Source organism: Vipera berus, assembly GCF_964194415.1.
Source record: "Vipera berus genome assembly, chromosome: 2".
Taxonomy (NCBI): Eukaryota; Metazoa; Chordata; class Lepidosauria; order Squamata; family Viperidae; genus Vipera; species Vipera berus.
In genome coordinates this window covers 89,961,305-89,986,183 of record NC_138203.1, presented here as the reverse complement: position 1 = coordinate 89,986,183, position 24,879 = coordinate 89,961,305, and the positions used below count along the sequence as shown (strand labels likewise).

At 40.0% G+C, this 24,879-nt stretch overlaps 1 protein-coding gene and 1 long non-coding RNA gene across 3 annotated transcripts in view; both read left to right on the top strand.

Annotated features, from left to right (window-relative positions):
- Positions 1-24,879, top strand: part of LOC308662277 — a 907,910-nt gene that overhangs the window by 715,871 nt on the left and 167,160 nt on the right. The window lies entirely within an intron of this gene.
- The window catches only part of LOC308662269 (PALM2-AKAP2 fusion protein-like), a 78,466-nt gene that overhangs the window by 35,344 nt on the left and 18,243 nt on the right, over positions 1-24,879 (top strand). For both annotated transcript variants that reach the window (XM_081317869.1, XM_081317868.1), the window contains exon 2: positions 9,653-12,014. In XM_081317869.1, coding sequence (XP_081173995.1) covers positions 9,761-12,014 — 2,254 coding nt within the window. In that variant the 5' untranslated portion in view covers positions 9,653-9,760. The remainder of the gene's footprint in view (positions 1-9,652; positions 12,015-24,879) is intronic.

Sequence of the window (24,879 nt, the reverse complement as noted above, 5' to 3'; positions counted from 1 at the left end):
AAAACAAATGGGGAAAAAACGAGGGGAGGAATTGTGTAGCAGCATATCTGAATATTGGACACTTGCACATTGCAATTGAGAGCTAAGCATCACATTAACTGCATCCTCAAGTTTATTAAGTTATTCCTAGGAATGCATTTTCACTTATCTGGAACAAAGTTATTTTATTCTATCATGGCCACTGAGAATCTAGCTCCTCCTCTGCTTTATATAACTTCACCCCATTCAATCTGTACCAACCTATTCAAAGTTCTGTCTGGTTCACAAGGGCCAAAAGCTTGTTCTCCCAAAAGAAGCACGCTCTCTTAATCTTTTGTGAACAACATACCAATAGTGAGCAAGGCTGGAATTGGTGATAAACAGGACCAGTGCCAGCACTGAGCAGGTCCAGAGTCACTTTTCTCCCTTATTATAGCCACATTCTTCTCTTTTTCTCTCATATATATATATCTCAGCGCCATCCGTGTATTTATCTTTATAAACTCATCCATTGATCTACACACATAAGCAAGTGCATATATACCATTCATCCATTATTCATTTTCTTTATTTAGCTGATTCATTCTTCCATTCTTTTGATAAATCTATTCTCTTCCAAATGGATACATAGCTTGAATATAGTTGAAAATCAAATTCTCCCCAGAATATTATTCATCCTGATTCTTCATCTTAATATATTTTCCCCATGTTTATTTTGCATCCGTCATCTCATCTGTTGGCTCATATACAACTCCCTGCTCTTTTTCTTTTTCTTTTAGTTTTCTAAAAGGAAGGACACAGCCATTTAATTCATTACTTTATCAATTTCTTGGTCTGCTTCTTCTTTAAAACACTGTTTTGGATGAGGAAACAATGGAGATAGCTCTATGCAGATGCTGGCTGAAGGGTGGATCTTGTAAAAAAAAGTCTTCTGAGCCACCATTTTAAGTCATAGGCTATCTTGAGGGAGATATTGGATATAACCCACTCCACTAAACAAAGATATTGTTGTTTTTAGGTTATCATATTAAATAAACCCAGCTTTTTGGGATTAGTATAACCGTGGCTTATATCTTAATGTGATTTCCTATTCCATTATTCAAAACCATGTTCTCTGCCCTGCAACTGTTACTGGACACCCATTTGAAGATCTACACCATTCTTGAACTTCACATAGTGGCGCTTAACCGCATCCCCATTTTTTTTCCTAGTGGTGCTCTTCGTGGCTAACACATCCATGTTCTTCGTTTCCTCCTACTGCAGCCAAACTCCAGTCTGAAGTAATCAAAGAGAAGGGAGCCTCTTATAGCTGGTTGATTTTGAATAGACTGAAGAGGACGCAGAGGCCAAACAGCAGTATGGATTATGGGATGCAAAAATGGAATGGGATGCAAAAAAACAAACAGGGCCAAAGAGAAGAAGCATTCTGCAAGATGGGGGTTGGGGGGAAGGGAAATAGGAAGAGCATGCTTTGCCAAGTGCTACTGTATAAGCTGAAGGATTCTGCCTATTAAAATGCACAGGAAAGTGAAATTAATGCTATATACTAAGACAAACATTTGACTAACTAATCTGTTCTGGCTTATCAGACAAATCAGAGATAAACACACATAGAAATGGATGTTATTCTTAACCTGGGGACTACTTGTGTGTTTAATGTATTGTGAAAGTTCACTGAATTCAAGATATAGTACCTTACAAGATTACTAAATCACACATACACACACACACACACACACATTTGTCTCTAAGCTGCTTGATGAATGAATTTCAGCCTATTAATAAACATGAATGTGCAGAATATATCCAGAAAATCAGTTATGTGTGTGTCTATTCATATAATTAATATAGTAAGGGAAATACCAAATACCATCATTGTCTGGCTTTTAGTTTTCTTTAAGTATCTTCTTGAAAGGAGCAATGAGTTACTCTTTTGAATAACTATATCTGGACGGATGGTTCTCTCTTTTTTAAAGTAGAACATAATAGTTAAATATATAAAACAAGGATCTGTGAGATCTCTTTTCCTTGCAGTAGGCTTGTTACCTGGAATTCTCTGAAGTGGGAATTTAATTCCATCAGATCGTATTAATAGCTGAGCATTAAATAAAATGTCAGTGTCTGTAGCAAAGAGTTCAAATGTTTCAAAATTTCTGGTCAATGTATTAATCAGCTATAAATTTTAGAAGCATATAATTTATGGCTGATAAATATATTAACTATATACACAGTAGATTTCACAATTTATAGTCACCTGTGCAAATACTAGAGGGCAAACAAAAGAATCTATGTGTCTATGTAATAATTACATTCAGCAGCAGCAGCAACCAAATTGGTTAAAAGAAAATTAACTGTCCTATATCCAGTGACAGCAGAATTGTGTACAAAAGAATATTATCTTAAAATACAATAAAAACTGAAGAGTACAGTTCAAAAGGCAATAAGATTTGTTTTGCACCAAACAACCATTTTAGTCTGACCTCGATGTTTCTGTGCAAAAGATCCCTAAATTGAGCATCGGCATAGAAATCTCTCTCCTATGTGGTGTTATATATGAAACATAGTTTTGAGGACAGTCTCTCCAGCTGATAACAGTTTTATAAGTTTCCAGAGGTTAATCATCCTAATAGCTCTCTATCTTTATGGAACACAATTAAAAACAATTGAAAATGCTTTTTACCTTTATTTTTCCTAAGTGCTTCAAGATTTCTGCTTTGACCATGATTTGTCTCCCAATGTCTCCTAAACGCTGAAAAGACAACGAAAAAGTTTATTGTCATCTATAAGAAATATATTTTTATAGATGACAAGCTTTTTCCTTGTCTTTTCAGTGCTTATTTAAAGATACTGATTATTGGATGATAAAGCAGATACGCTACTAATGCATGCAAAGTTTTCCCACATTGCACTGGAGGTCTCTCTTCCTACCACCGTATAAATTAGCTCTTCAGCTGACCTACAGAAAGCTGTTAAGGGTCACAGCTTGTTTTCTATACAAAGGGAACTCTCAGCCTGATGTTTAGGAGATATTTGGGGAAACAACAGGCATCTGCAAATTCCACTAGCCTGGGAAAAGAACAGCCAGCTCACCAGTTTACAGAAACGCTGTTAGTAGCAAAAGATAAATTGGATTCTGAAGGGAAAATAACCCATTACAGAATTACTGTAATCATATCCCACTCTCTTTCAGAAGATCTGGTTAAAGGAAACTCTGTGAGAATCTTGTTGACAGCTGAATCAGCTACTAAAAGCTTGATAACTGCTAGGTAACTGCTAGTACCTTGATTTGGGTCCTGAAGCCTACCAGCAACCATTGTAGCACTTAGAAGGTGACTGTTACTCTATTAAACTAAGTAGTATTGTCAGCAAGTGGGGTGTGCCACCTGCAACTTCCATATTGTCTTCAAGACAATTTTGTAGAAAACCATTATAATAATTGGAGAGATGAAAAGGGCATGGTTACTTAAGAACAGGGCCAGATTAAAACCAACTAATATCCTAAGCACAATCCAACAATGATGTCCTTCAGTGGAAGTGGAAGTCTCAAGCCATGAGATGGAAACAAAAGTGATGTCTTGACACCTACAAACCAAACTTTTGAACTATAGTCACTCACTATGCAAAAGCATTTTTTTAAACAGTGCAGATTAAAGTTGAACATGGCAGATAAGGATAACACAAAATTCTATTAAAATTGAGTGTGGCAATGAAAGAGTTAAGGACATACGTGATTCTACAGGTTGTCCTCAATTTACTACTGGTTGCTTACCAGCCATTCAAAAATCTGACGGAGTTACTTACAATCCAGATTCAAAGCTCTGACAAAGTTCTTCCCCTCTGAGGTCACATGACTGCACTTTTAGTGCTCAGCAACTGACCTCATTTGTAGCGTCCCACAATTACATGTGTGTTTTATGATGATTTTGCCAAAGTCTGCCATTTACTTGTGGGTTGTTGTTTTGTTTTGTTTGGCAAAACCAGCCCATAGGAATCCATGAGATGGCTTTATGACCATTCCTTTCAGATGTGATTGTGGTGTTGTCATCAACTGCCTCAGGAGACCATGAGGCAACTAAGCTAGGGAATGCTGATCTATAAATTAAGAACCCAGAAGCAATGTAAATTAGTATGTTTACACCAATCTTCAGCTTGATGAGTGCCCCTGATGGGCATTGCAGGTCCACTCATTAAGACAACACCCAGAGGCAGAAAGCTGCAGGGTTTTGAGTGATGTAATTTATGATAGTCCAACAATCTTGGAGGGCACTAGGTTGAGAAAGTGGAATTAAATTGTATGGGGATTGCTTTGACAATGCAATCATTGCAAAGAATCTTAAACAATGTAAAATATAATACATGTATGTAGATTGCCCCTCTATACATAGGACAAAAGAGCAACAATGAAGCTCAGCTCTGAAGGAAAAGAGAAGAGAAGGCAGAAAACTGGATAGCAGAAATAAATGAATTACTTGTGGAAGAGTTGTAGTGAATAGACAACTCTCTGCTCCCTCCCACGGTCATTGTAGCAATTAACATTTTGGTGGGAGGAACTCTTATTTGCTCTAAATGAACGTTTTTGATTTTTATGTTAATTTAACATTAATAGACAAGTAATAATGATTATGTAGGGCATGAAAATTACACCCAGTAATTTAGTGCTTTAAGTTTTGTTCGCAAAAAGTCCCCTTGTCATTATTTAGGACATACAGATACTCAACAAAACCGTTAATACAGTCAGAAAGTCAGTCATGGCAATATGGAAAAGGAAAAGCAAATATAAAATTAAGTTAACTCTGCATTTCAATCCTTTTTTTAAAAGATGTATTCAATTGTAGGAGTAATCATAACAAAAACTTAAGTAATACCTAATACATAAGTATTCTTAAGTAATATGAAAGAAGGATTTTCTTTTTTTGTTTTGTTTTAGTGTAAATTTTATTTTAGTGTAAATAGTCATCTGGAGATTATTCATTAATCACATATGACAAGGGTGTCATTTCACAATTTACAAACTACTCTAATGAAGGATTGGTGTGTTAAAAAGCACCATACTGAGTTCTGGACATAATTTTACATATTTTAAAGTTATGTGGATTAATGTCATTCCACTCAAAAGCATAGAATAAGCCTAGAAGAGTATGTGTGGGCATCATTGATCTTGCAGCTTTGTCCTTTCAAGCCTTAACGTTTAAGCTTTTTAGCACTATGGTTTCTTTTTTGAGCTTTGGTTACAAGCGGAAAGGTTACGTTGCTTCACACAGCAGCAGTGGTGTCCCCCCATGAGACGCATAAAATAATGGCAGTGTCACAGTGGTTCAGGTTAAACATTCCCACTGTGCAACACTATAGAAGTAGCTGACATTTATTGTCCCCATTGTATGAATGGGTTGAGAGTGGGGAGAAAGCTTCTGCTCATTTGCTCTTGTGCCCTTTTGATAAACCAGCTTACTGACATCACAGTCCCGTAAGGAGGCAGGGAAGGAATTTGATTTTGATGGGCTGAAAAAAAAGAAGCTTTTGTAGGGGGAAAAAAGGGATACCTCTGCCTCAAAGATTAAATGAGAAATAAGGTAAACTCTTTCTTTTCCTGCTTCTAGGAATTATTAAAATCAAAAACAGGGTGTTGGAGTTTTGTAGAATTTGTGTCTTCTCCATTGCAAATTTAGCTTAGTGTGTGGAAACGTCAATGTTTTTTTCCAGTTTAACCACTTACAGAATTTCCCCCTGAGCTTCCTCCAAATAGCAATAAGTGGCATGTCATGAGTGAAGAAAATACTCCACATCAGCACAATATAGGCCATAGTGTTTTGTTTTTTTAAAAAAATGTTTATCCCCTAAATGGTTACAGATCTGTTCCTGAACATCTTACAAGGACCTTGTTCTTTTGCTGCAATGCAGCACAATATGCTTCAGATTAACTATAGAATCATGTGACTTTTTCTGCTTTTTCAAATTACATAAAACAAATGCATCTATATTTGTTTGAAATTCCTTGTGTAAGGTAGGCTGCTTAATTTTCACATTCATCTCTCTACACTACTGAAAATAAGTTTTAAAAATTAATAATTTTGAGAGCAAAAATTAAATACAGAGCATTATATGGGCTCATAGTTTCTTCAAATGTTATGGCCTCCCAATATGCAAGCCTATGTTTGGATTCCAGTAACATTTTGGGTTGGATACAAGTAGAGGAGAGGGAGACTATATTATAGAATTATCCAGCATCTTTCTCCAATCTTTTATGTAAAAATTCCTTCCTTCCATCTTCTTCTGAATTAATCATCACCTAATTAATCATGACCTATAATACGTTTTCCCGTAAACCAGACATTGGCAGAGCAGCATTGTGACCCACTTTAAAATAATGTTAAGAATTACTTTGACAATTGCCATTAACTTTTTAGATTGCTTAATCTCATTATGTGTTTCCATAAGTCATCTGGGTAAAACAGCCCAATTTTCTGAAATTTTTATTTTCTGAGAATTGCCAACCCAGTCTTCATCCATTACTTGAAGGCAAATTTTGAAGGGGGATTGTAAACTATATTTAGCACAAAATGCTAATTAACCTTAACTTTCTTTGTTCATTATGCCTTGTCTCCTCTGATATAATTCAACTGATATAGAGTTCCTGGAAACTATAATGGCTTGGCTTGCATGGAAAATGAACACGTTAAGGCTTTTTTTAATGCAAGCATTAGTGCTGAATGAAATATAATAACTGTCATTAGATATGTTTACTTACAACAGGAAACAGATTTTGTGAGATGATTGACATACATCAGTGAGGCCTCACCAATTAATAATGTGTGCCTAATATTTCTTTGTCTAATTTTTTCAACTGCTTCTCCTGTTGTACGTGGTGAGTGATCAGTCCATGTAGTGTATTAGTTAATGGATTTTGGAGTCTAGCTGTTCGTGGATTTCCTGAAGCCATAGCTATATTATACTATTGGTTTTTTATGTTTTAACTTGCACAATAAATATTTTTGAAATTAAAATATATATGTGAACAAAAGCGGAACTCATTTTTATGAAACTATTATCAAACAGAAAGATATTTGAAAAGAAACGTAGAGAGTAATTTTAGACAGTAACTCTATAATCAAACAATTGTCAGATGCTCTCCATGAACTTTTGCAGTGATATATTCCACCTGTTACTCCCTCCCGTAGCTTGCAGTTTGTCTGTTCTTGTCTTAAATTGGTACAATATTTAACTGCATAAACAATAGCCTGAAGGCATTGTATTGCCTGGAGACTGAACTGGTGTTTCAGGATCTCTACAGATATGTCAGAACTGTGAATGTTTACATGAAAGCAAGTTTGTCTGCAATGCTACATACCCAGGAAATGTTAGCACAGGTACTAAGAGGAGTATTACATATGTTTAAATGCTGCCATTGTATATCAGAAATATGTACACATCTTTTAAGAATATGAACTTGTATTCCCCATGATATGCAATTGCTTGGTGGCAGAGATGTGGAGTTTAATATTGTAAATATTATTTAAATGGCAGAGGCTTGCAGATTTATACCACAAATACTGAATTAGCTGTTAAGAGTTATACTTTCAAATCCCAAATGCTAACATTAAGAAGCAGGAAGCTTTGAAACTTTGCTTCATGCTCTGTAGAAGCAATCGAAGGATCTGTAACTGAGTTAATGAACAAAAATAAATACTTCTGTAAAACAGCATCAAGGAAACATTTTATAGGCTTATTTTTTAATTTAAAATTGCCATATCTAGTAATAAATATCTATTATATTAGTCAATTGGTATTTGATATATTTAATGAGCTATAGAAATTTTTGTAATTATTTTCGTTGTAGTCCAGTCAAAAACCTTAAAGAAAATTATTTCAAGTAAACCGCTAGTCCCTCATAAAGAAGCAGATCAAAGCTCTAATCAGCTGGTGATTGAAGAGGAGTTCCTTTACCACAAGGCCTAATTCCTTTAATTTGTTGACAACATACATTCACTCAGAAATGCAAAATCGAAAACAAAATACCGTTGAAAGAATTGGTCTGGGATCAAGAAAACGTTGCACTTCAGGAGAGGCTAGCAGATGTTACCGTAACAATGAGAGGAGCATGGAATCTGCCCCACAGTTATTTATGTACTGTAAGGAAACAAATGGTTCCTGCTCTAAACCAAGAAAGTACCGTGAATATCTTACTCTCCTTAAATATCTTCTTGAAACCAAGGGGTTTATTTCAAAGTATTTTTCTTGACTGCTTGTTCCTTTATTGTTGATGATTGATCTTAAAAGGCAGAAGCTACCTACCGTTCGGGAGAAGGGAGTGTGATGGAATGCTGTGGGCCGAATTTGCCAGAGGGAATCGGGGCGCATTCCAGGGGAACAAAAGGGATCTCAGGTGCACTAGCTTTTGTAAGAGAAAGAGGATGAAGACAGTCCCACCATAATAGGTCTCAGAGTATATGCGTGATGTAGGTAGTAGAGTGCTTCAGCTTGGCGAGATTATGTCTGTAGGTGTGGAATAAAAAAAGAAATCTACTTGGAAGTATTACCATGTGTCTTTCTTGGTTTGGGGGTCCTAGCAGATAGGGGGAAAGTGCAGAGCGTGCTTTCTGAAATTCTATCCAGCATTTTTAACAGCAGCTTCTCTCTGGGTCATGCGAGTAAGGAGAGGAATAGAAAGAATAGAGTGATGAGCAGCATTTCAAACCATTCCTGCTCCCATTGGAATACTTTGGGGAAAATGTTCCAGAATCCTTGTCTTTGCAACTACTGGCCTGATCTGGCCCGTTTTCAGACTCAAACTTTCATTTGCTGATTTCTCTCCCCCAGCAGAACTAGTCTCACTCTGTTCAGGTTTTTTTTGGAAAGTTACTTCTCAGATCCACAAAGAATACCACTGACTTGTGCATAACTTGTTTCCAGCATTCCTATGGATTGGAAAGAATAAAAACCCTTTAAAAAAGAGCAGCGTATCAGTCACTAGAGCTTATCTTAGAAATTTAAATTTTAACATCGGTGATTTAACATGAAACTGAAGCAATGAAAACCACATTAAAAAGTTTTTAAGATTTATGTTCCTTGACAAATGTCTTCCTTGTTCCACAGTGCAAGCTAGTTTTGAATTACAGAAAGAAGGGAAAAAATAACATGTGCATAGTCTCTGTTTGGGAGATATGTGTATTGATGTGGAGATGTATATTGTCTGTTCCACTGGAGATGTTTGACACCAACATTTCTGAACCTCGGTATCCTCTGTATGGGTTTGGAATGACATCGCTCAAAATTTCTAACCAACCTTAACATTTCCAGAAGGCATCAATTTAAGAAAGACTGCTTATGAAATCTTCAAATAAATGTAGATTGCCTTTTCAATTCTTAACTAAATGCAAAAATCCAGACAATACACACACATGAAAGTTTTGGGTGAAAAAACAAGCAATGACAAATTACAATTAGTAGTTATAAGAAGGAGCATAGTTGGCAGATACTTAGAATGGTGATTATTTTGTTGAATTTCTGTTGTGGCATTCCCAATCATTACAATGAGGTTTTGTCACGTGAAAAAGTATTAGATCAAAGTTTGTTTATTCATATGATGTAGAAATACTTTTGGTATCATATACTACTAGAAAAAAAATGTTTACACAGGTTCCAGTGACTGATTTCTGTTCCTCTGTTTCCGTTTTAGAAATCAGCTACATGCTGTGGAGATGACATAAAGTTAAGAGAAGAGAAAGACCACTGTAGTGCCAATTTTTTGGAGTCCGCTAGTAACTGTGCAACAGAACAAGACAAAATGGAAATCGAAGCCCTTGTTTCGGAACATAGAGACAGCATAGTCGGGACCTCAACATGTGCAACAGACAATCAAAGTCACTTACTTTCAACTATTGCCAGTCACAATGGATTGAAAGACCGACATGAATCTTTGGACAGTGAGGTTGCTCAAGAGATCAGATATCTTGATGAGGTGCTAGAAGCAAATTGTTGTGATTCTGCTCCTGATAACCCCTTTAATGGGATGACTTCCTCTTCTCCTGAGAGAAGTGTACCTCTTGTTGTGGGTGATTCTAGTCCATCTGTTCATATTACCAATGATTTCTCAGTACTCAGTGAGCCTAATGGCGTTAAAGTCGGAAGACAAACACCTCCAGCCCTTGAGCACAGTGGAATTAATACAGCATCTGGGAAGCTAAAACCAAATGGCCATTTTGTAGAGCTATTGCAAGAGGAGCCCTGTGAGACTCTGAAAGTGCCAGTCAGTCCATGCTCTTCCACAAGCTCAAGGTCTTCCAAGGATGGAGAATTAACATTAGCTACCATTAAGAAAGAAGCCAAGTTTGAGCTGAGAGCCTTTCAGGAAGACAAAAAACCATGTAAACTTTTTGGGGAAGAGGACCCAGGAGAGAATTACAGAGTGCGTAAAGTGAGGCCTTCTGATGAAATAATAGAACTGGAAAAGGAGAGACGAGAGCTCATCAGAAGCCAGGCTGTCAAGAAAAATCCAGAAATAGCTGCAAAGTGGTGGAATCCACCCCAAGAGAAAACATTAGAGGAACAGCTGGATGAAGAACACTTGGAGTCTCACAAGAAGTACAAAGAGCGCAAACAGAAGCAACAGCAACAGCCACCATCGATGCCTGTAAAGCATGCCTCCTATTCCTGTGCACCATCAGATTCAGCCCATAAAAATCAAAAAGTTGATATTGTCACAGAACAAATAGATTTTTCAGCTGCTCGGAAACAATTTCAGTTAATGGAAAATTCAGAGCAGCAAAATCATCCAGCTGCACTGAAGCGAACAGGGACCCCTAAAATGTTCACTATCCAACCATTCTATAAACCAATAGGTCCATCCCAAATGGACCGGCGAACAATCTCCGTTACAAAACCTGTGACTGTATATGGACAAGCTAGTAATAATGATGTAGCTGCTACAAATACTGAGAAGCTGACCTGCATCTCAGATGACAGCATTAGTCAGAAACTCTCTGATGGTCCTACAGGACTGACTCCTTATGGCGACTCTACAAAGTGTGTTCAGGCCATCAAGATATGGTCAGATGATGATGAATTCACAAGTGCCAAAGCAGTCCTTACAGTGGTAAAGGATGATGAACACAGTGTATCAGATCAGTTCTCAAAATCAATCAGTGTTTCTTCTCCTCCAGAAGAACTAGACTCTGGTTTAGATGAATTATCTGTCAGATCACAGGATACAACTGTTTTGGAAACTCTTTCCAATGACTTCAGCATGGACAATATCAGCGACAGTGGCGCCTCTAATGAAACAATGAATCCCCTTCAGGAAAATTCCCTTACTGATTTCTCCTTGCCCCAGACTCCACAAGCTACCACACCTGAGTGTCGAGATCTTCCAAAGTCACTCAGTGACCATGGCTTTTATTCTCCTTCTTCACCACCAGTCAACTTTGTGCTCAATGAAGAGCAGTTGGAATATCAGGCTGATCTCCTGGTTCAAAATGCTATTCAACAAGCCATTGCCGAGCAGGCTAATAAAATCAATCATCAGCAAGCAAATAATATCATGGGCCAAACTAATGGTCAAGAACAAGGGGAGCTGGACAGGGCACCATATTCTGAGAACCAGCCTGGTTCAACGTTTCAGCCACCTCAAGTGTCATCTCCTATGCAAGAGAAACGTGATACAGCACCAAAGATCTCTTCAGCTCAAGATTCTGCACTCAGGGAAATGCAACCATCTCCTGTTGCTTGTACCACCCAAGTAGTCGGTGTGGAAGAAGTCAAGCCAGAAGTCAGCTATTTTAGCAAATATTCAGAAGCCGCTGAGCTTAGAAGCACAGCTTCCATTTTGGCTATGCAAGAAACGGAGGTGGCAGTAGGGCCTTTTAAATTAAGATCAAAAAAGCAGAGGACTTTGTCCATGATAGAAGAAGAAATACGTGCAACCCAGCAGAGAGAGGAGGAACTAAAAAGACAAAGACAAGATATGCAGCTAACACAGAACCCTGTCATAAAGAGTGCGCCTCCACCATCCACCCGAGCCGCATCTTACAAAACAGCACCAGGTAAGAACGTGGCATAGAATGTTTTCTTAGCCAAACAGATAGTTGTTTTTAGATTATTTGGGTACAAATCATCAGTGTTCCAGAACTTCTTTAATAAGTATTAATAAATGGCTTATTGGATCAGATTGATGGTAGCACCATATTTCCATAATGTTGATCAGCTGGGCATGAAAACAACTGACCTAATCTCTACGATAGGATAGGATAGGATAGGATAGGATAGGATAGGATAGGATAGGATAGGATAGGATAGGATAGGATAGGATAGGATAGGATAGGATAGGATAGGATAGGATAAGATAGGATAGGATAGGATAGGATTCTTTATTGGCCAAGTGTGATTGGGCACACAAGGAATTTGTCTCCAGTGGATAAGCTCTCACTGTACATACATAGGTCTTAGATCATAAATCATAGTTATAATCATTAATCATAAGATACAAACAACAAGTGATAAATCATAAGATACCAATGGGAGAAGATTGTAAGAAAAATGAGAAAAGATGAGAAATGAGAAGATGGGAAGGATGATAAGATGAAAAGGATAATTAATAGCAATACAACCCTACTACATGGTTAAATATTTTTAGGCCTAAGACAGTGCTGTGGAATTAGGTGTTCAGTAGAGTGATGGCACAGAAGAAAAATCTATCTTTGTGTCTAGTTGCTTTGGCAAGCAATGCCCTATAGCGATGTCCTGAGGGGAGAAGTTGAAATAGATTTTGTCCACGAAGTAAGGGGACTATAGATATTTTCTCGGCCCTCTTTCTGGTTCGTGCAATATACAGATCCTCAGTGGAAGGCAGGCTGGTTGCAGTCGTTTTATCTGCAATTCTAACTATCCATTGAAGTCTATACTTATGTGTCTATATTCTAAGATATTCTGTATATAACCTTGTAGGTGCCATTTATTTATAGTGACTAATAATAGTTTTGTTATCAGACCATTTTTGTGCTTCTTGTGGCAAAAATATCCATGTTAATTATGCATTTTAGAAAAATTGGGGTGGGGAGTATTGCTTTGCCCTATAATTATTAACCAGTTTCATTAAAGGATTCTGAATTTGTATGAGGATTTTACAAAAATGCTTTGAAAGTTCAAATATAGAATGTTCCACATTATTCAGACTTTAGCTAAATAGAGCCATTGTGCAGCCATCACAAGGACAGCTATTTTGAAAATAAATTTTACTGACAGCTGGAAAAAGAAATGCGAATTTTCATTAGAACTGAGGCAATATTTATGGATAGATCAAATTTTATAGCAAAACAAACAAAATAATGAGCATATTTTACGTTTTGAGATTTGTTTTTGCTGTATTATCAACCATCTTCAGTCTCATCAAAGTCTGAATGTAGGTTTGTTCAGTGGTGTGTGTATATATATATATGAGTGGTGTGTGTGTCTACACGTATGGCCATTTTATTGTTATGTATGTCATAAAATATATTTCACATATTCATATGTGAAATATATTTTATGACATACATAACAATAAAATGGCCATACGTGTAGACACACACACCACTCATACATTTATGGAAAAAAGTAGAGTAGCTGACAGCCAGTGACAGATTTGTGGGTCTAGGAGACAATGGAAATTTGTTCTAGCAAAATGCTGCACGTCAAACAACAATGTAGAATATATGTTTTAATGTGTAACTGGAGGAATGTTAAATGTCAAGCCTATTAATATTCATATTCAGTATCCTTAAAGCCTGCAGTCAACTAGGCTAGAGACAGTCGGCGGTCAAGTGGGGGTGGGACACAGTTATCTATATTGCAACAAAAAATGCACAACAGATTTGGTATATGAACTGAACATATAGACATGAGAAGGACTAGAAGTTCATAAAAGCTGACTTTGCTTTTACTGGCAAATTAGGAGCCATGCTTCAGCATTTTGGTTTTTCAGCTTCCTTTGTATTGTTTTATATATATATATATATAAAATACGGTCTTGAGTGATTTTTAAAACATGCCTAAAATGAACTAGGTTTTAAATTCCATAAAAGTGGCCTTTGCACATTTCATAGGCATTACGCTCTTGAGTCCAAATACTGTCTTAAACTCGCAGCGTCCCAAGTGATCTCCAGATGGTCACAAAGGGAGCATCTCGGAGTTCCCTAAGAAAAGAATTTTACAGAGTCAGCCTTCTGCATACAGGTAGTCCTCAAATTTACAATAGTTCATTTAGTGACAGTTTGAAGTTACCACAGTGCTGAAAAAGTGACTTCTGACCATTTTTGACACCATTGCAGCATCTCCTTGGTCACACGATTTATATTTGTGTGCTTGACAACTGATTCATATTTATGACGGTTTCAGTGTCCTGGGGTCAATGGGGAAACCAGATTCGCTTAGTAACCACGTTACTAATTTAACAACTGCAGTGATTCAGTTAACAGATGGGACAAGAAAAGTCGTAATATGAGGCAAACCTCACTTAACAAATTTCTCACTGAGCAACATAAATTATGGGCTCAATTACGGTCGTAAGTTGAGGAGTACCTGTAGCGTGAGGCTAGACACTTAGCCAATAGGAATGATGGAACTGCAAACTTCATCTGATAGTCTTATGATACAAGTAAGTAGACACAATAGGGTAGAACATATAAATGCGCACTATTCATGGGACATAATTGTCTGACTTTGCGTATATTTTTATTCCAAGATATTGCTCTGTTTTGAGACACTGGTGAGACTTGAATGTATTTAATCTTCATTTTGTTTCTTTCCCATGCAACACATAATAAATGAAACAGAAAAATAGTGCCATGATATACTTCCATGACCATCAGCTATGAGGCATGGGAAGTTCCTTAATTACATGATTTTGAAGCCAATATCAAGAAGAAGAATTCTTCGGAAACAGGAACTGCAAGTATTTGCTTTGCAAACAATCTCAGTTCCGGTTCCAAATAAATTGGCTGCATTTTAATCACAGCAATTCTGGGAAAGCAGCTGGATTCATCTTCACTAAGTTTGTGCTAATATTGTTCCTTAGCACAAATAAATATTCTCAGTGTGTTTCGCAAAATAGGAGGGGGAAAACCCAGAACATTGGTTAATAAATCACCACATTTTTATTTAGCAGGAGATTAACAAGGGGACATTTTCATATGCTAGGATTTGAATGTGTAGCTGAGTCAGTATTTCCCAAATTTCAAGAGGATTTAACTGCATAGATGTTTTTGGACATCCTGAAAAACTTAGTGCACTTTAAGGGTGGATGCTGATAAATATCAGTATACAATTAGAAAGGATTGTTCATACGCCCAGATACAGGAACATCACAGAAGCCTACGTAAATATGACATAAAAGAGGAAAACAAATTAAGAAATATGATGATGATGATGCACCTATATGCTCTAACCACAAAGCTCTCTGTTATGACAGCTTATAGAAAAAGGAAAGGATCCTGCATTTTCTCTATAAGATGATGTGTATGTGTTGGAGGCTAAATCTCTTCTGGTATGTAGCCTATTTACAAATTTCTTTGACATTCTTGTTCAGAGACCCGAACTTGGAGAAAATACACACACACACACACACACACACACACACGTATGTGTGTGTGTGTGTGTGTGTGTGTATAAAACAATAGATTATTGTACTTCTCGCTGAAACTAGGCTCTCTCCTGTGATGTTTGGGGAACATAAGCCTACCAAACAGATAATATATTTGAAAATCAGCACTTCTGATTTATTTCATTTAGAGAGAAACATTCAAAGAAAAACAGACAAAATAGAGATAAGGTCTGATATGAGAAGGTCGATAACCACTTTGAATTTTCCACAAAAGTCCCATAATAAACAAGATTAATTTTATGCTAAAAGAGCCATCTGGAAATATATATATATTTAAGAGTTGTATGTTCAGTATCTACCATTTCCCCCTAGTACTAAATCAAGTCTCACGGCCAACTCATGTTTTATTTAAAGTCATTCAAGCTGCATTTACCTTGTTGAACTGTGAATTTATAATCAGATTATGAACAGAAGCTTTTCTTCACATTTACAAGCAGTAAAGACATTGTTTATACTAATAGCCCATTTATAGCACTCGTATAAAGGTGGGGGGGATGAGAATGTTGATCTGGAAATGACCCTGGGAAAGACTAACTTTCTCCCATTAAGCCCAGAGAGAGTTTTTCTAGTTCTCTCTTGTCCCCAACCACAAAAACATTCCTGGTCCCACAGTGCAAGTCTTGTTCAGGCCATCCTTCCTTACAACTGGTTTTCCTGTGATTTCATTTCCTGACTTTTATGCCGTCACTGAAATTCTCTTTAAGGTTTAAATTTTCTTGTTGAAATGCTATGAAACAGTAAGTTTACTAGTTCCTTTGTTTATAAACATATATTCCCCATCTTTATGGGGAGAAATGAGTCAATTTTTGAAAAAGATGGGAAAAATATCTGTGTGCTCTGAATTAATTGAAATAAATTAGTAGGAATTTAATATCTGTAGATAGCTAATAAGATACTAACTTTTTCTAGTACTCATCCCACTTACCTTATGTAAGCCAGTTGTATGTCTGTCCACTGATGTTGATCATAATACTTTTTCGGAAGTCTAAATGTGTCCATGAGAAATCCAGTAGTAGATTTTGTCTTAAACTGGGCCAATTCTAGTTAACTACAGTTTGACACAAAAAAACCCCTGAGTAACAGTGAGGGCCAGGTCTCTCCACATCTTCAGATCTTGCATTATTTCGGCAGATGTGGAGACACCTGGCCCACAGAATCGCCAAGAGTTGGACTCAACTGAACAGACAACTTCAAGTTCTGCATTTATCAAGCCCGCTATAAAAACAGTGAGTGGGAACCGCTTGGGGTGTGTGTGAAAGCCCTAACAAGCAGGCATATACATAGAATGAAGGCTACTGCTAAGCTTGTAAGCCGCCCTGAGTCTTCGGAGAAGGGCGGGATATAAATGTAATAAAAATAAATAAAAATAAATAAAATAAACCTGTATGTAGCACTAAACATTTCTAGGAGCTGCTTACAAGAGGAAATCCGAATTTCAAGCTTTGATGTTAGCGGTAAGGAGGATTGCCTGATGGAGAACAATATGTAACTCAAATATAATAATAATAATAATAATAATAATAATAATAATTGTTGTTGTTAGTTGCGAAGTCGTGTCCGACCCATCGCGACCCTATGGACAATGTTCCTCCAGGCCTTCCTGTCCTCTACCATCTTCTGGAGTCCAGTTAAGCTCACGCCTACTGCTTCAGTGACTCCATCCAGCCACCTCATTCTCTGTCGTCCCCTTCTTCTATTGCCCTCAATCTTTCCCAGCATTAGGCTCTTCTCCAGTGAGTCCTTCCTCCTCATTAGGTGGCCAAAGTATTTGAGTTTTAGCTTCAGGATCTGGCCTTCTAAAGAGCAGTCAGGGTTGATCTCCTCTAGGACTGACCGGTTTGATCGCCTTGCAGTCCAAGGGACTCGCAGGAGTCTTCTCCAGCACCAGAGTTCAAAGGCCTCAATTCTTTTGCGCTCAGCCTTTCTTATGGTCCAACTTTCACTGCCATACATTGCAACTGGGAAGACCATAGCCTTGACTATACGCACTTTTGTTGACAGGGTGATGTCTCTGCTTTTTAGTGTGCTGTCTAGATTTGCCATGGCTTTCCTCCCTAGGAGCAAGCGTCTTTTAATTTCTTGACTACAGTCCCCATCTGCAGTGATCTTGGAGCCCAGGAAAATAAAATCTGTCACTACCTCCATTTCTTCCCCATCTATTTGCCAGGAATTAAGAGGGCCGGATGCCATGATCTTAGTTTTCTTAATGTTTAGTTTCAACCCAACTTTTGCACTCTCCTTCTTCACTCGCAACAAGAGACTCTTCAGTTCCTCTTCACTTTCTGCCATTAGAGTGGTATCATCTGCATATCTTAGGTTGTTGATATTTCTTCCAGCAATCTTAATTCCAACTTTTGATTCATCTAGCCCTGCCTTTCTCATGATGTGCTCTGCATATAAGTTAAATAGGCAAGGCGACAGTATACAGCCTTGCCGGACTCCTTTCCCAATTTTGAACCAATCAGTGGTTCCGTGTCCAGTTCTCACTGTTGCTTCTTGGCCCGCATATAGGTTTCTCAAGAGACAAATAAGATGTTCTGGTACTCCCATCTCTTTAAGAACTTGCCACAGTTTGTTATGATCCACACAATCAAAGGCTTTAGCATAGTCAATGAAGCAGAAGTAGATGTTTTTCTGGAACTCTCTAGCTTTTTCCATGATCCAGCGTATGTTGGCAATTTGATCTCTAGTTCCTCTGCCTCTTCGAAATCCTGCCTGTACTTCTGGTAGTTCTCGATCCACATACTGCTGGAGTCTAGCTTGTAGGATTTTAAGCATAACTTTACTAGCATGAGAAATGAGTGCAATGGTGCGATAGTTTGAACATTCTTTGGCACTGCCTTTCTTTGGAATTGGAATGTAAACTGATCTTTTCCAATCCTGTGGCCACTGTTGAGTTTTCCAAATTTGCTGGCAAATTGAGTGTAGCACTTTTACTAATAATAATAATAATAATAATAATAATAATAATAATAATAATAATAATAATAATAATAATAATAATAATAAGAAGAAGAAGAAGAAGAAGAAGAAGAAGAAGAAGAAGAAGAAGAAGAAGAAGAAGAAGTAGTTGGAAGGGACCTTGGAGGTTATCTAGTCCAACCCCCTGCTAAGGCAGGAAACCCTATACCATTTCAGACAAATGGCTGTCCAGTCTCTTCTTAAAAACTTCCAGTTTTGGAGCATTAACCACTTCTGGAGGCAGGTTGTTCCACTGGTTAATTGTTCTAACTGTCGGGAAGTTTCTCCTGAGTTCTAGGTTGCTTCTCTCCTTGATTAGTTTCCATCCGTTGCTTCTTGTCCTGCCTTTGGGCGCTTTGGAGAATAGCTTGACTCCCTCTTCTTTGTGGCAGCCCCTGAGATATTGGAACACTGCTATCATGTCACCCCTCACCCTTCTCTTCATTAAACTACACATACCCAATTAAACTACACATACCCACATACACATATTGAATACTTTAGACTCATTTTTACATCAATACTTGAAAGTTTTGATTACCCTTTTTTAATTTTCCAATCCTTGAGCATCACTGTCCTCTTAGACCACAGATTTATATTATACTCTTCATGCTATCCCATCCACCTTATCCTTGCCACTTAATGTTTGAGATTAAGAGAGCAGTGCTTTGTTCTGCGCAGGTCCTTGCACAGCTCTCAGTGAGGTATAAAGCCCTCCATCTGTGTCAGATGTCTCATCTGTGAACACAAGGAAGTTTCTTACAGGATGTGACTGATGCTTCATGGCAGCTGCAGCTTTCTCTCATCCTGCCTTTATGACACCATTCATATTAATGAATAAGCAGTTGCTTCAGAAAGCAGCTTGCTGTTTTCTCTTTTGCTTTTGCTTTTGCTCAGATATATATGTCTGTGTGTCCCTGCCTTGCGACTCCTCTCTTTCATTGAGGCAAGACCCCTTACGCCCTTGAAGGCAATGAGAATTCCTTCAGATTAGAAACACACACCCTGAATTCCTTCCTTACAAAATGTCATGTGATTTTGTGGACATACCCATGTGGTTTTCTTGGCAACAGAGTGAATGTGGTTTACCATTGCTTTTCTCTGCAGTATTTTTTTCTACTACCCAGTCCAGCCCATAAGCCAAGATGATTTTGTGTTTAAAAGTTAAATAGCAAATGATATGAGTTGGAATTTCAAATAGTTGAACTACTTCGGCAGAAGCCCATCAGAATTGTATGATGTGTGTCAGACACACATACCATATATTGTATATATTATAGTCATAGGCTCTTCCTATTATGAAATTCCAGGTACGGTATCTTGTATAAAACTTTTTATAAGTTTATCCCATAAATTTTAACTTTTATAAATGCCCCAAAGGAGGAAGGCGAATAAAGAAATCAAAGTACGATCTTTAAAGACAAACATGTTACATGTTTGTCAACTGGAGACTAATAAACGAGAAAATTAAAAATGTAGTGGCAGGAAATGGGTTTTAATTAATTCAGCTTGTCACAGGTAACATCATATATGCAGGAAACAAGCCAATTCACTCCCATCCTAACTTAAAACTACCGTATATACTTGAGTATAAGCCGAATTTTTCAGCCCACTTTTTGGGCTGAAAAATCCACTTCGGCTTATACTCCAGTGAACAAAAAAAAAGAACTGTCCCTTCGTTCGGAACAGGCTGCTGAGAGAAGGGAGGGCTGGGCTCCCCACGGCTGCCTCAGCAGTTGGCGCGGCCGCGGGTCCGGCGTTCACCCGCCGAACAGCTGATGGGCGTGGGCGTGGCCGGGCTGTCTCCAGAGCCGGGCGGGTTCCACCGGCTGGGCTCCCCACGGCTGCCTCAGCAGTTGGCGCGGCCGCGGGTCCGGCGTTCGCCCACCGAACAGCTGATGGGCGCGGGCGTGGCCGGGCTGTCCCCAGAGCCGGGCGGGTTCCACCGGCGTTCGGCGTTCGCCCGCCGAACAGCTGATGGGCGCGGGCGTGGCCGGGCTGTCCCCAGAGCCGGGCGGGTTCCACCGGCGTTCGGCGTTCGCCCGCCGAACAGCTGATGGGCGCGGGCGTGGCCAGGCTGTCTCCAGAGCCGGGTGGGTTCCACCGGCTGGGCTCCCCACGGCTGCCTCAGCAGTTGGCGCGGCTGCGGGTCCGGCGTTCGCCCGCTGAACAGCTCATGGGCGCGGGCGTGGCCGGGCTGTCCCCAGAGCCGGGCGGGTTCCACCGCGTTCGCCCGCCGAACAGCTGATGGGCATGGGCGTGGCCGGGCTGTCCCCAGAGCCGGGCGGGTTCCACCGGCGTTCGGCGTTCGCCCGCCGAACAGCTGATGGGCGCGGGCGTGGCGGGGCTGTCCCAAGAGCCGGGCGGGTTCCATCGGCGTTCGCCCGCCGAACAGCTGATGGGCGCGGGCGTGGCCGGGCTGTCCCCAGAGCCGGGCGGGTTCCACCGGCGTTCGGCGTTCGCCCGCCGAACAGCTGATGGGCGCGGGCATGGCCGGGCTGTCTCCAGAGCCGGGCGGGTTCCACCGGCTGGGCTCCCCACGGCTGCCTCAGCAGTTGGCAGCGCCCTCCAGCCAGCCCCTTCCAGCGCGCGCGCTTCTCGCCCAGTTATAACAACCAACGCCTTAAGGACTGCTGCGAGTCCTCCGGCTCTCTTCTCCGGTCGCCGCAGCCACCGTCGCCCTCCGCCCCGGCAGAGGCTTGCAGGGCTGGCAGAGGTGGCGGCAGTCCAGCGTTGTTTCTCCCCCTCGTGCGCCCATCAGCTGTTCGGCGGGCCAACGCCGGTGGAACCCGCCCAGCTCCGGGGACAGCCCGGCCACGCCCGCACCCATCAGCTGTTCGGCAGACGAACGCCGAACGCCGGTGGAACCCGCCCGGCTCTGGGGACAGCCCGGCCATGCCCGCGCCCATCAGCTGTTCGGCGGGCGAACGCCAGACCCGCGGCCGCGCCAACTGCTGAGGCAGCCATGGGGAGCCCAGCCGGTGGAACCCACCCGGCTCCGGAGACAGCCCGGCCACACCCGTGCCCATCAGCTGTTCGGCGGGCGAACGCCAAATGCCGGTAGAACCCGCCCGGCTCTGGGGACAGCCCGGCCACGCCCGCGCCCATCAGCTGTTTGGCGGGCGAACGCCGGACCCGCGGCCGCGCCAACTGCTGAGGCAGCCGTGGGGAGCCCAGCCGGTGGAACCCGCCCGGCTCCAGAGACAGCCCGGCCACGCCCGTGCCCATCAGCTGTTTGGCGGGCCAACGCCGGTGGAACCCGCCCGGCTCCGGGGACAGCCCAGCCACTCCCGCGCCCATCAGCTGGTCGGCGGGCGAACGCCGGACCCGCGGCCGCACCCACGGTCGGGGGGGCGAACGGGGGCGGCCATGAACGGCCACAGAGCACACGTGCCGGCAGGGATGGCTGGGAGAAGGCTGGAGACGGCTGCCGGTGGTCGCGCAGCTCCATCAGCTGAGAGGCGGCAAGAAACAGCCGCCGGCGGAGTCAACGAGCAGCTCGTCGTGGCACAGAATATAGATATGTTGCTAAGAAGGGGCCAAGCTTATACTTATACTCGGCTTATACTCGAGTCAATAACTTTTTCCAGTTTTTGGGGTAAAATTAGGAGTCTCGGCTTATACTCGAGTCGGCTTATACTCAAGTATATACGGTATTTTACTTTGCTTGCTCAGATTCCTACAAGTTTATTTTGTTGAATAAAGTTAGCTGTCATTTCAAATCCCATTTGAATAGAGCAATATAAAAATCTGGATTTTTTTAAAAAAAGTAACACAAATATGATTTTCCTCTTTTCCCTCTGGAGATGGATCTGACCCTACTGGCATTTCATAGGTCCTTAAAGACCTGGCTCTACATCAGAACTGAGACCTCAAGTGTGTGTAGGGATCTGTTTCTAGGTTATTTTAGCAATTACGATTATTCTCAGCTGCTCTGCATTTTAATTTTTTTTATTATTGTAATTGTTCTTTTAAAATTTTGTTTGCCACCCAGTCACTTGGCGAGATAGATGACCATACGGATTGAATAAATATATGCCAGCAACCGGTCCACACAAACAAGCAAAGCCCCATCTGTGAGATGCAGGCAGCACACAAAACCACGCCCCCTCTGGCCCACAGAAAAACCTCTCTCCATGGAACCGGTCCCTGGTGCCCCAAAGGTTGGGGACCTCTGGGTATATACAATATATTCCTCAAACGTTGGTGCTCTACCAGAGGCCTGGGAGTTTGAGGATTCTGCACAGGATCTTAGCTATTCTTAGCACTGTGGTCTTCTGGCTAGAGAGTTCTAATGTCATTCCTAGGATCTGTTGGATTACATAACTATTGCATCAAGGCACCAGAATCTTTTTGATGTTTTGTGAAATGTCTTGCCCTTTGGGTAAACAAGGTTCCAATTTTGATATCTTTTTGGATGTCTGTCCTCATATATTTGCCTTTTCCAAATGTGTATTTCCCCAAACTTTTGTCTTTTTTAATGAAGATTTATTTATTTATTTTTTAGTATTTTTATTCTGTTTCTACTTCTTTTCAGTTAAACCTGTATTAAAATTGGGATCAATAATGGATTGAAATCAAACCTAGAATAGTAAAAAACATAACAGAGCAAATAAATAGAACCTGTGCAAGAGCTATTTTTTAAAATGTATAGTTTGAAGTATATTTATTTTAGGTGATATAATTATTTCTAAGAATTTTAGGTGCCAAAATATTAGTTTGGCTTATTTGTATATGGGCTTATTTACAAGTATATACAATAGTACTATTTAAAATGTGTACCTGCAGATAAGCCAAATTTGTGAAAATTAAAACATACAAAAATTCAAGGGTTGGCTTATCTGCATTTTTCACGGTATTTTGTTTCAGAATTCAAGGGTCTGCTCATTTGAGGATGAGCTGATAGATGAATATATATGGGATATACATTTTAAATCTTAATTTTTTAAAAAGTCAACTTTTTAAGAAATCTACGTTGAATATTGAAAATGCTCTTTGGCTGGAAAAACACTGAAATTATTTTAGAATTCTTAAATGTGCTTCAAAATAATTGAAAAAATGAAAATTGATATAGAAATACTTTTAATAAAGAACTGACTAAATCTCAGAAACAATTGTTATGTCATTTGATATTGTGTCACTTTCATAGGTGAAATACTTCAGAAATTTCATAGGTGCCTTGCTCCACCCAGTGGTTGGGCTAGGCATGTAAAATAATTCTTTTTTTGCTATGCATTGTGCTTTTATATGTTGGTGTAAGGCACCTCCTCCAGGTTAAGGATGTTAAAATAATGAGCAAAGAAACATAGGTTCTTGTTTTACTAGGACTATCAGATCAGATCTCAAATAATCCAGATAACTAGTAGAAAGTTCTACTGCTGCATAATGATCATCTAGATTTGTGCAGGCCAAATGTCGGACCCCTTATATCAGGGGTCCCCAATTGGTGGACCGGCACTGGTCCACGGCACGCCAGAAACTGGTCCGTTGAAGCAAGCGAAGCCCCATCCACAGGATGCAGGCAGCAGGCAAAACCACACCCCCTCTGGTCCACAAAAAAACCTCTCCACAGAACCAGTCCCTGATGCCCAAAAGGTTGGGGATATATTACTTGCTTTCCTAGATCCATCTCTTTTCCATTTCTTCTCGAATTAAGAACAATGTGCAGGTAGTCCTCAACTTACGACCACAATTGAGCCCAAAATTTCCGTTGCCAAGTGAGACATTTGTTAAGTGAATTTGGCCCCATTTTATGACCTTTCCTTGCCACAGTTGTAAAGTGAATCACTGTGGTTTTTAAGTTGGTAATGTGGTTGTTAAATGAATCTGGCTTCCCCATTGACTTTGCTTGTCAGAAGATCACAAATTATGATCACATAACCCTGGGACACAGTTGCCAAGCCTCTGAAATTTGATCATGTGACCAGGGGGATGCTATAAAGGTCATAAGTGTGAAAAATGGTCATAAGTCACTTTTTCACTGCCGTTGTAACTTTGAGTGGTCACTAAATGAACTGTTGTAAGCAGAGGACTACCTGTATCAATAATCTCTGAACCAACATCCTTGATTTAAAACAGAAAATACCATTACGTGGTCAATATACAATACACTGCATTTTGTCTGCATTGTGGATTTTGTAACGTGGTTATGGATTAAAGGCATTTAGTATCTAATAAATCGGAAGCCACCTATCGTTATTATTGCTTCCTATTTTGTGAAACTAAAATGGAATTTAGGATCTCTACAAATAATGACACAGCTAAATCTATATTCAGAGAATGCAGATTTAGCATCTGTAAGAACTTGCTCA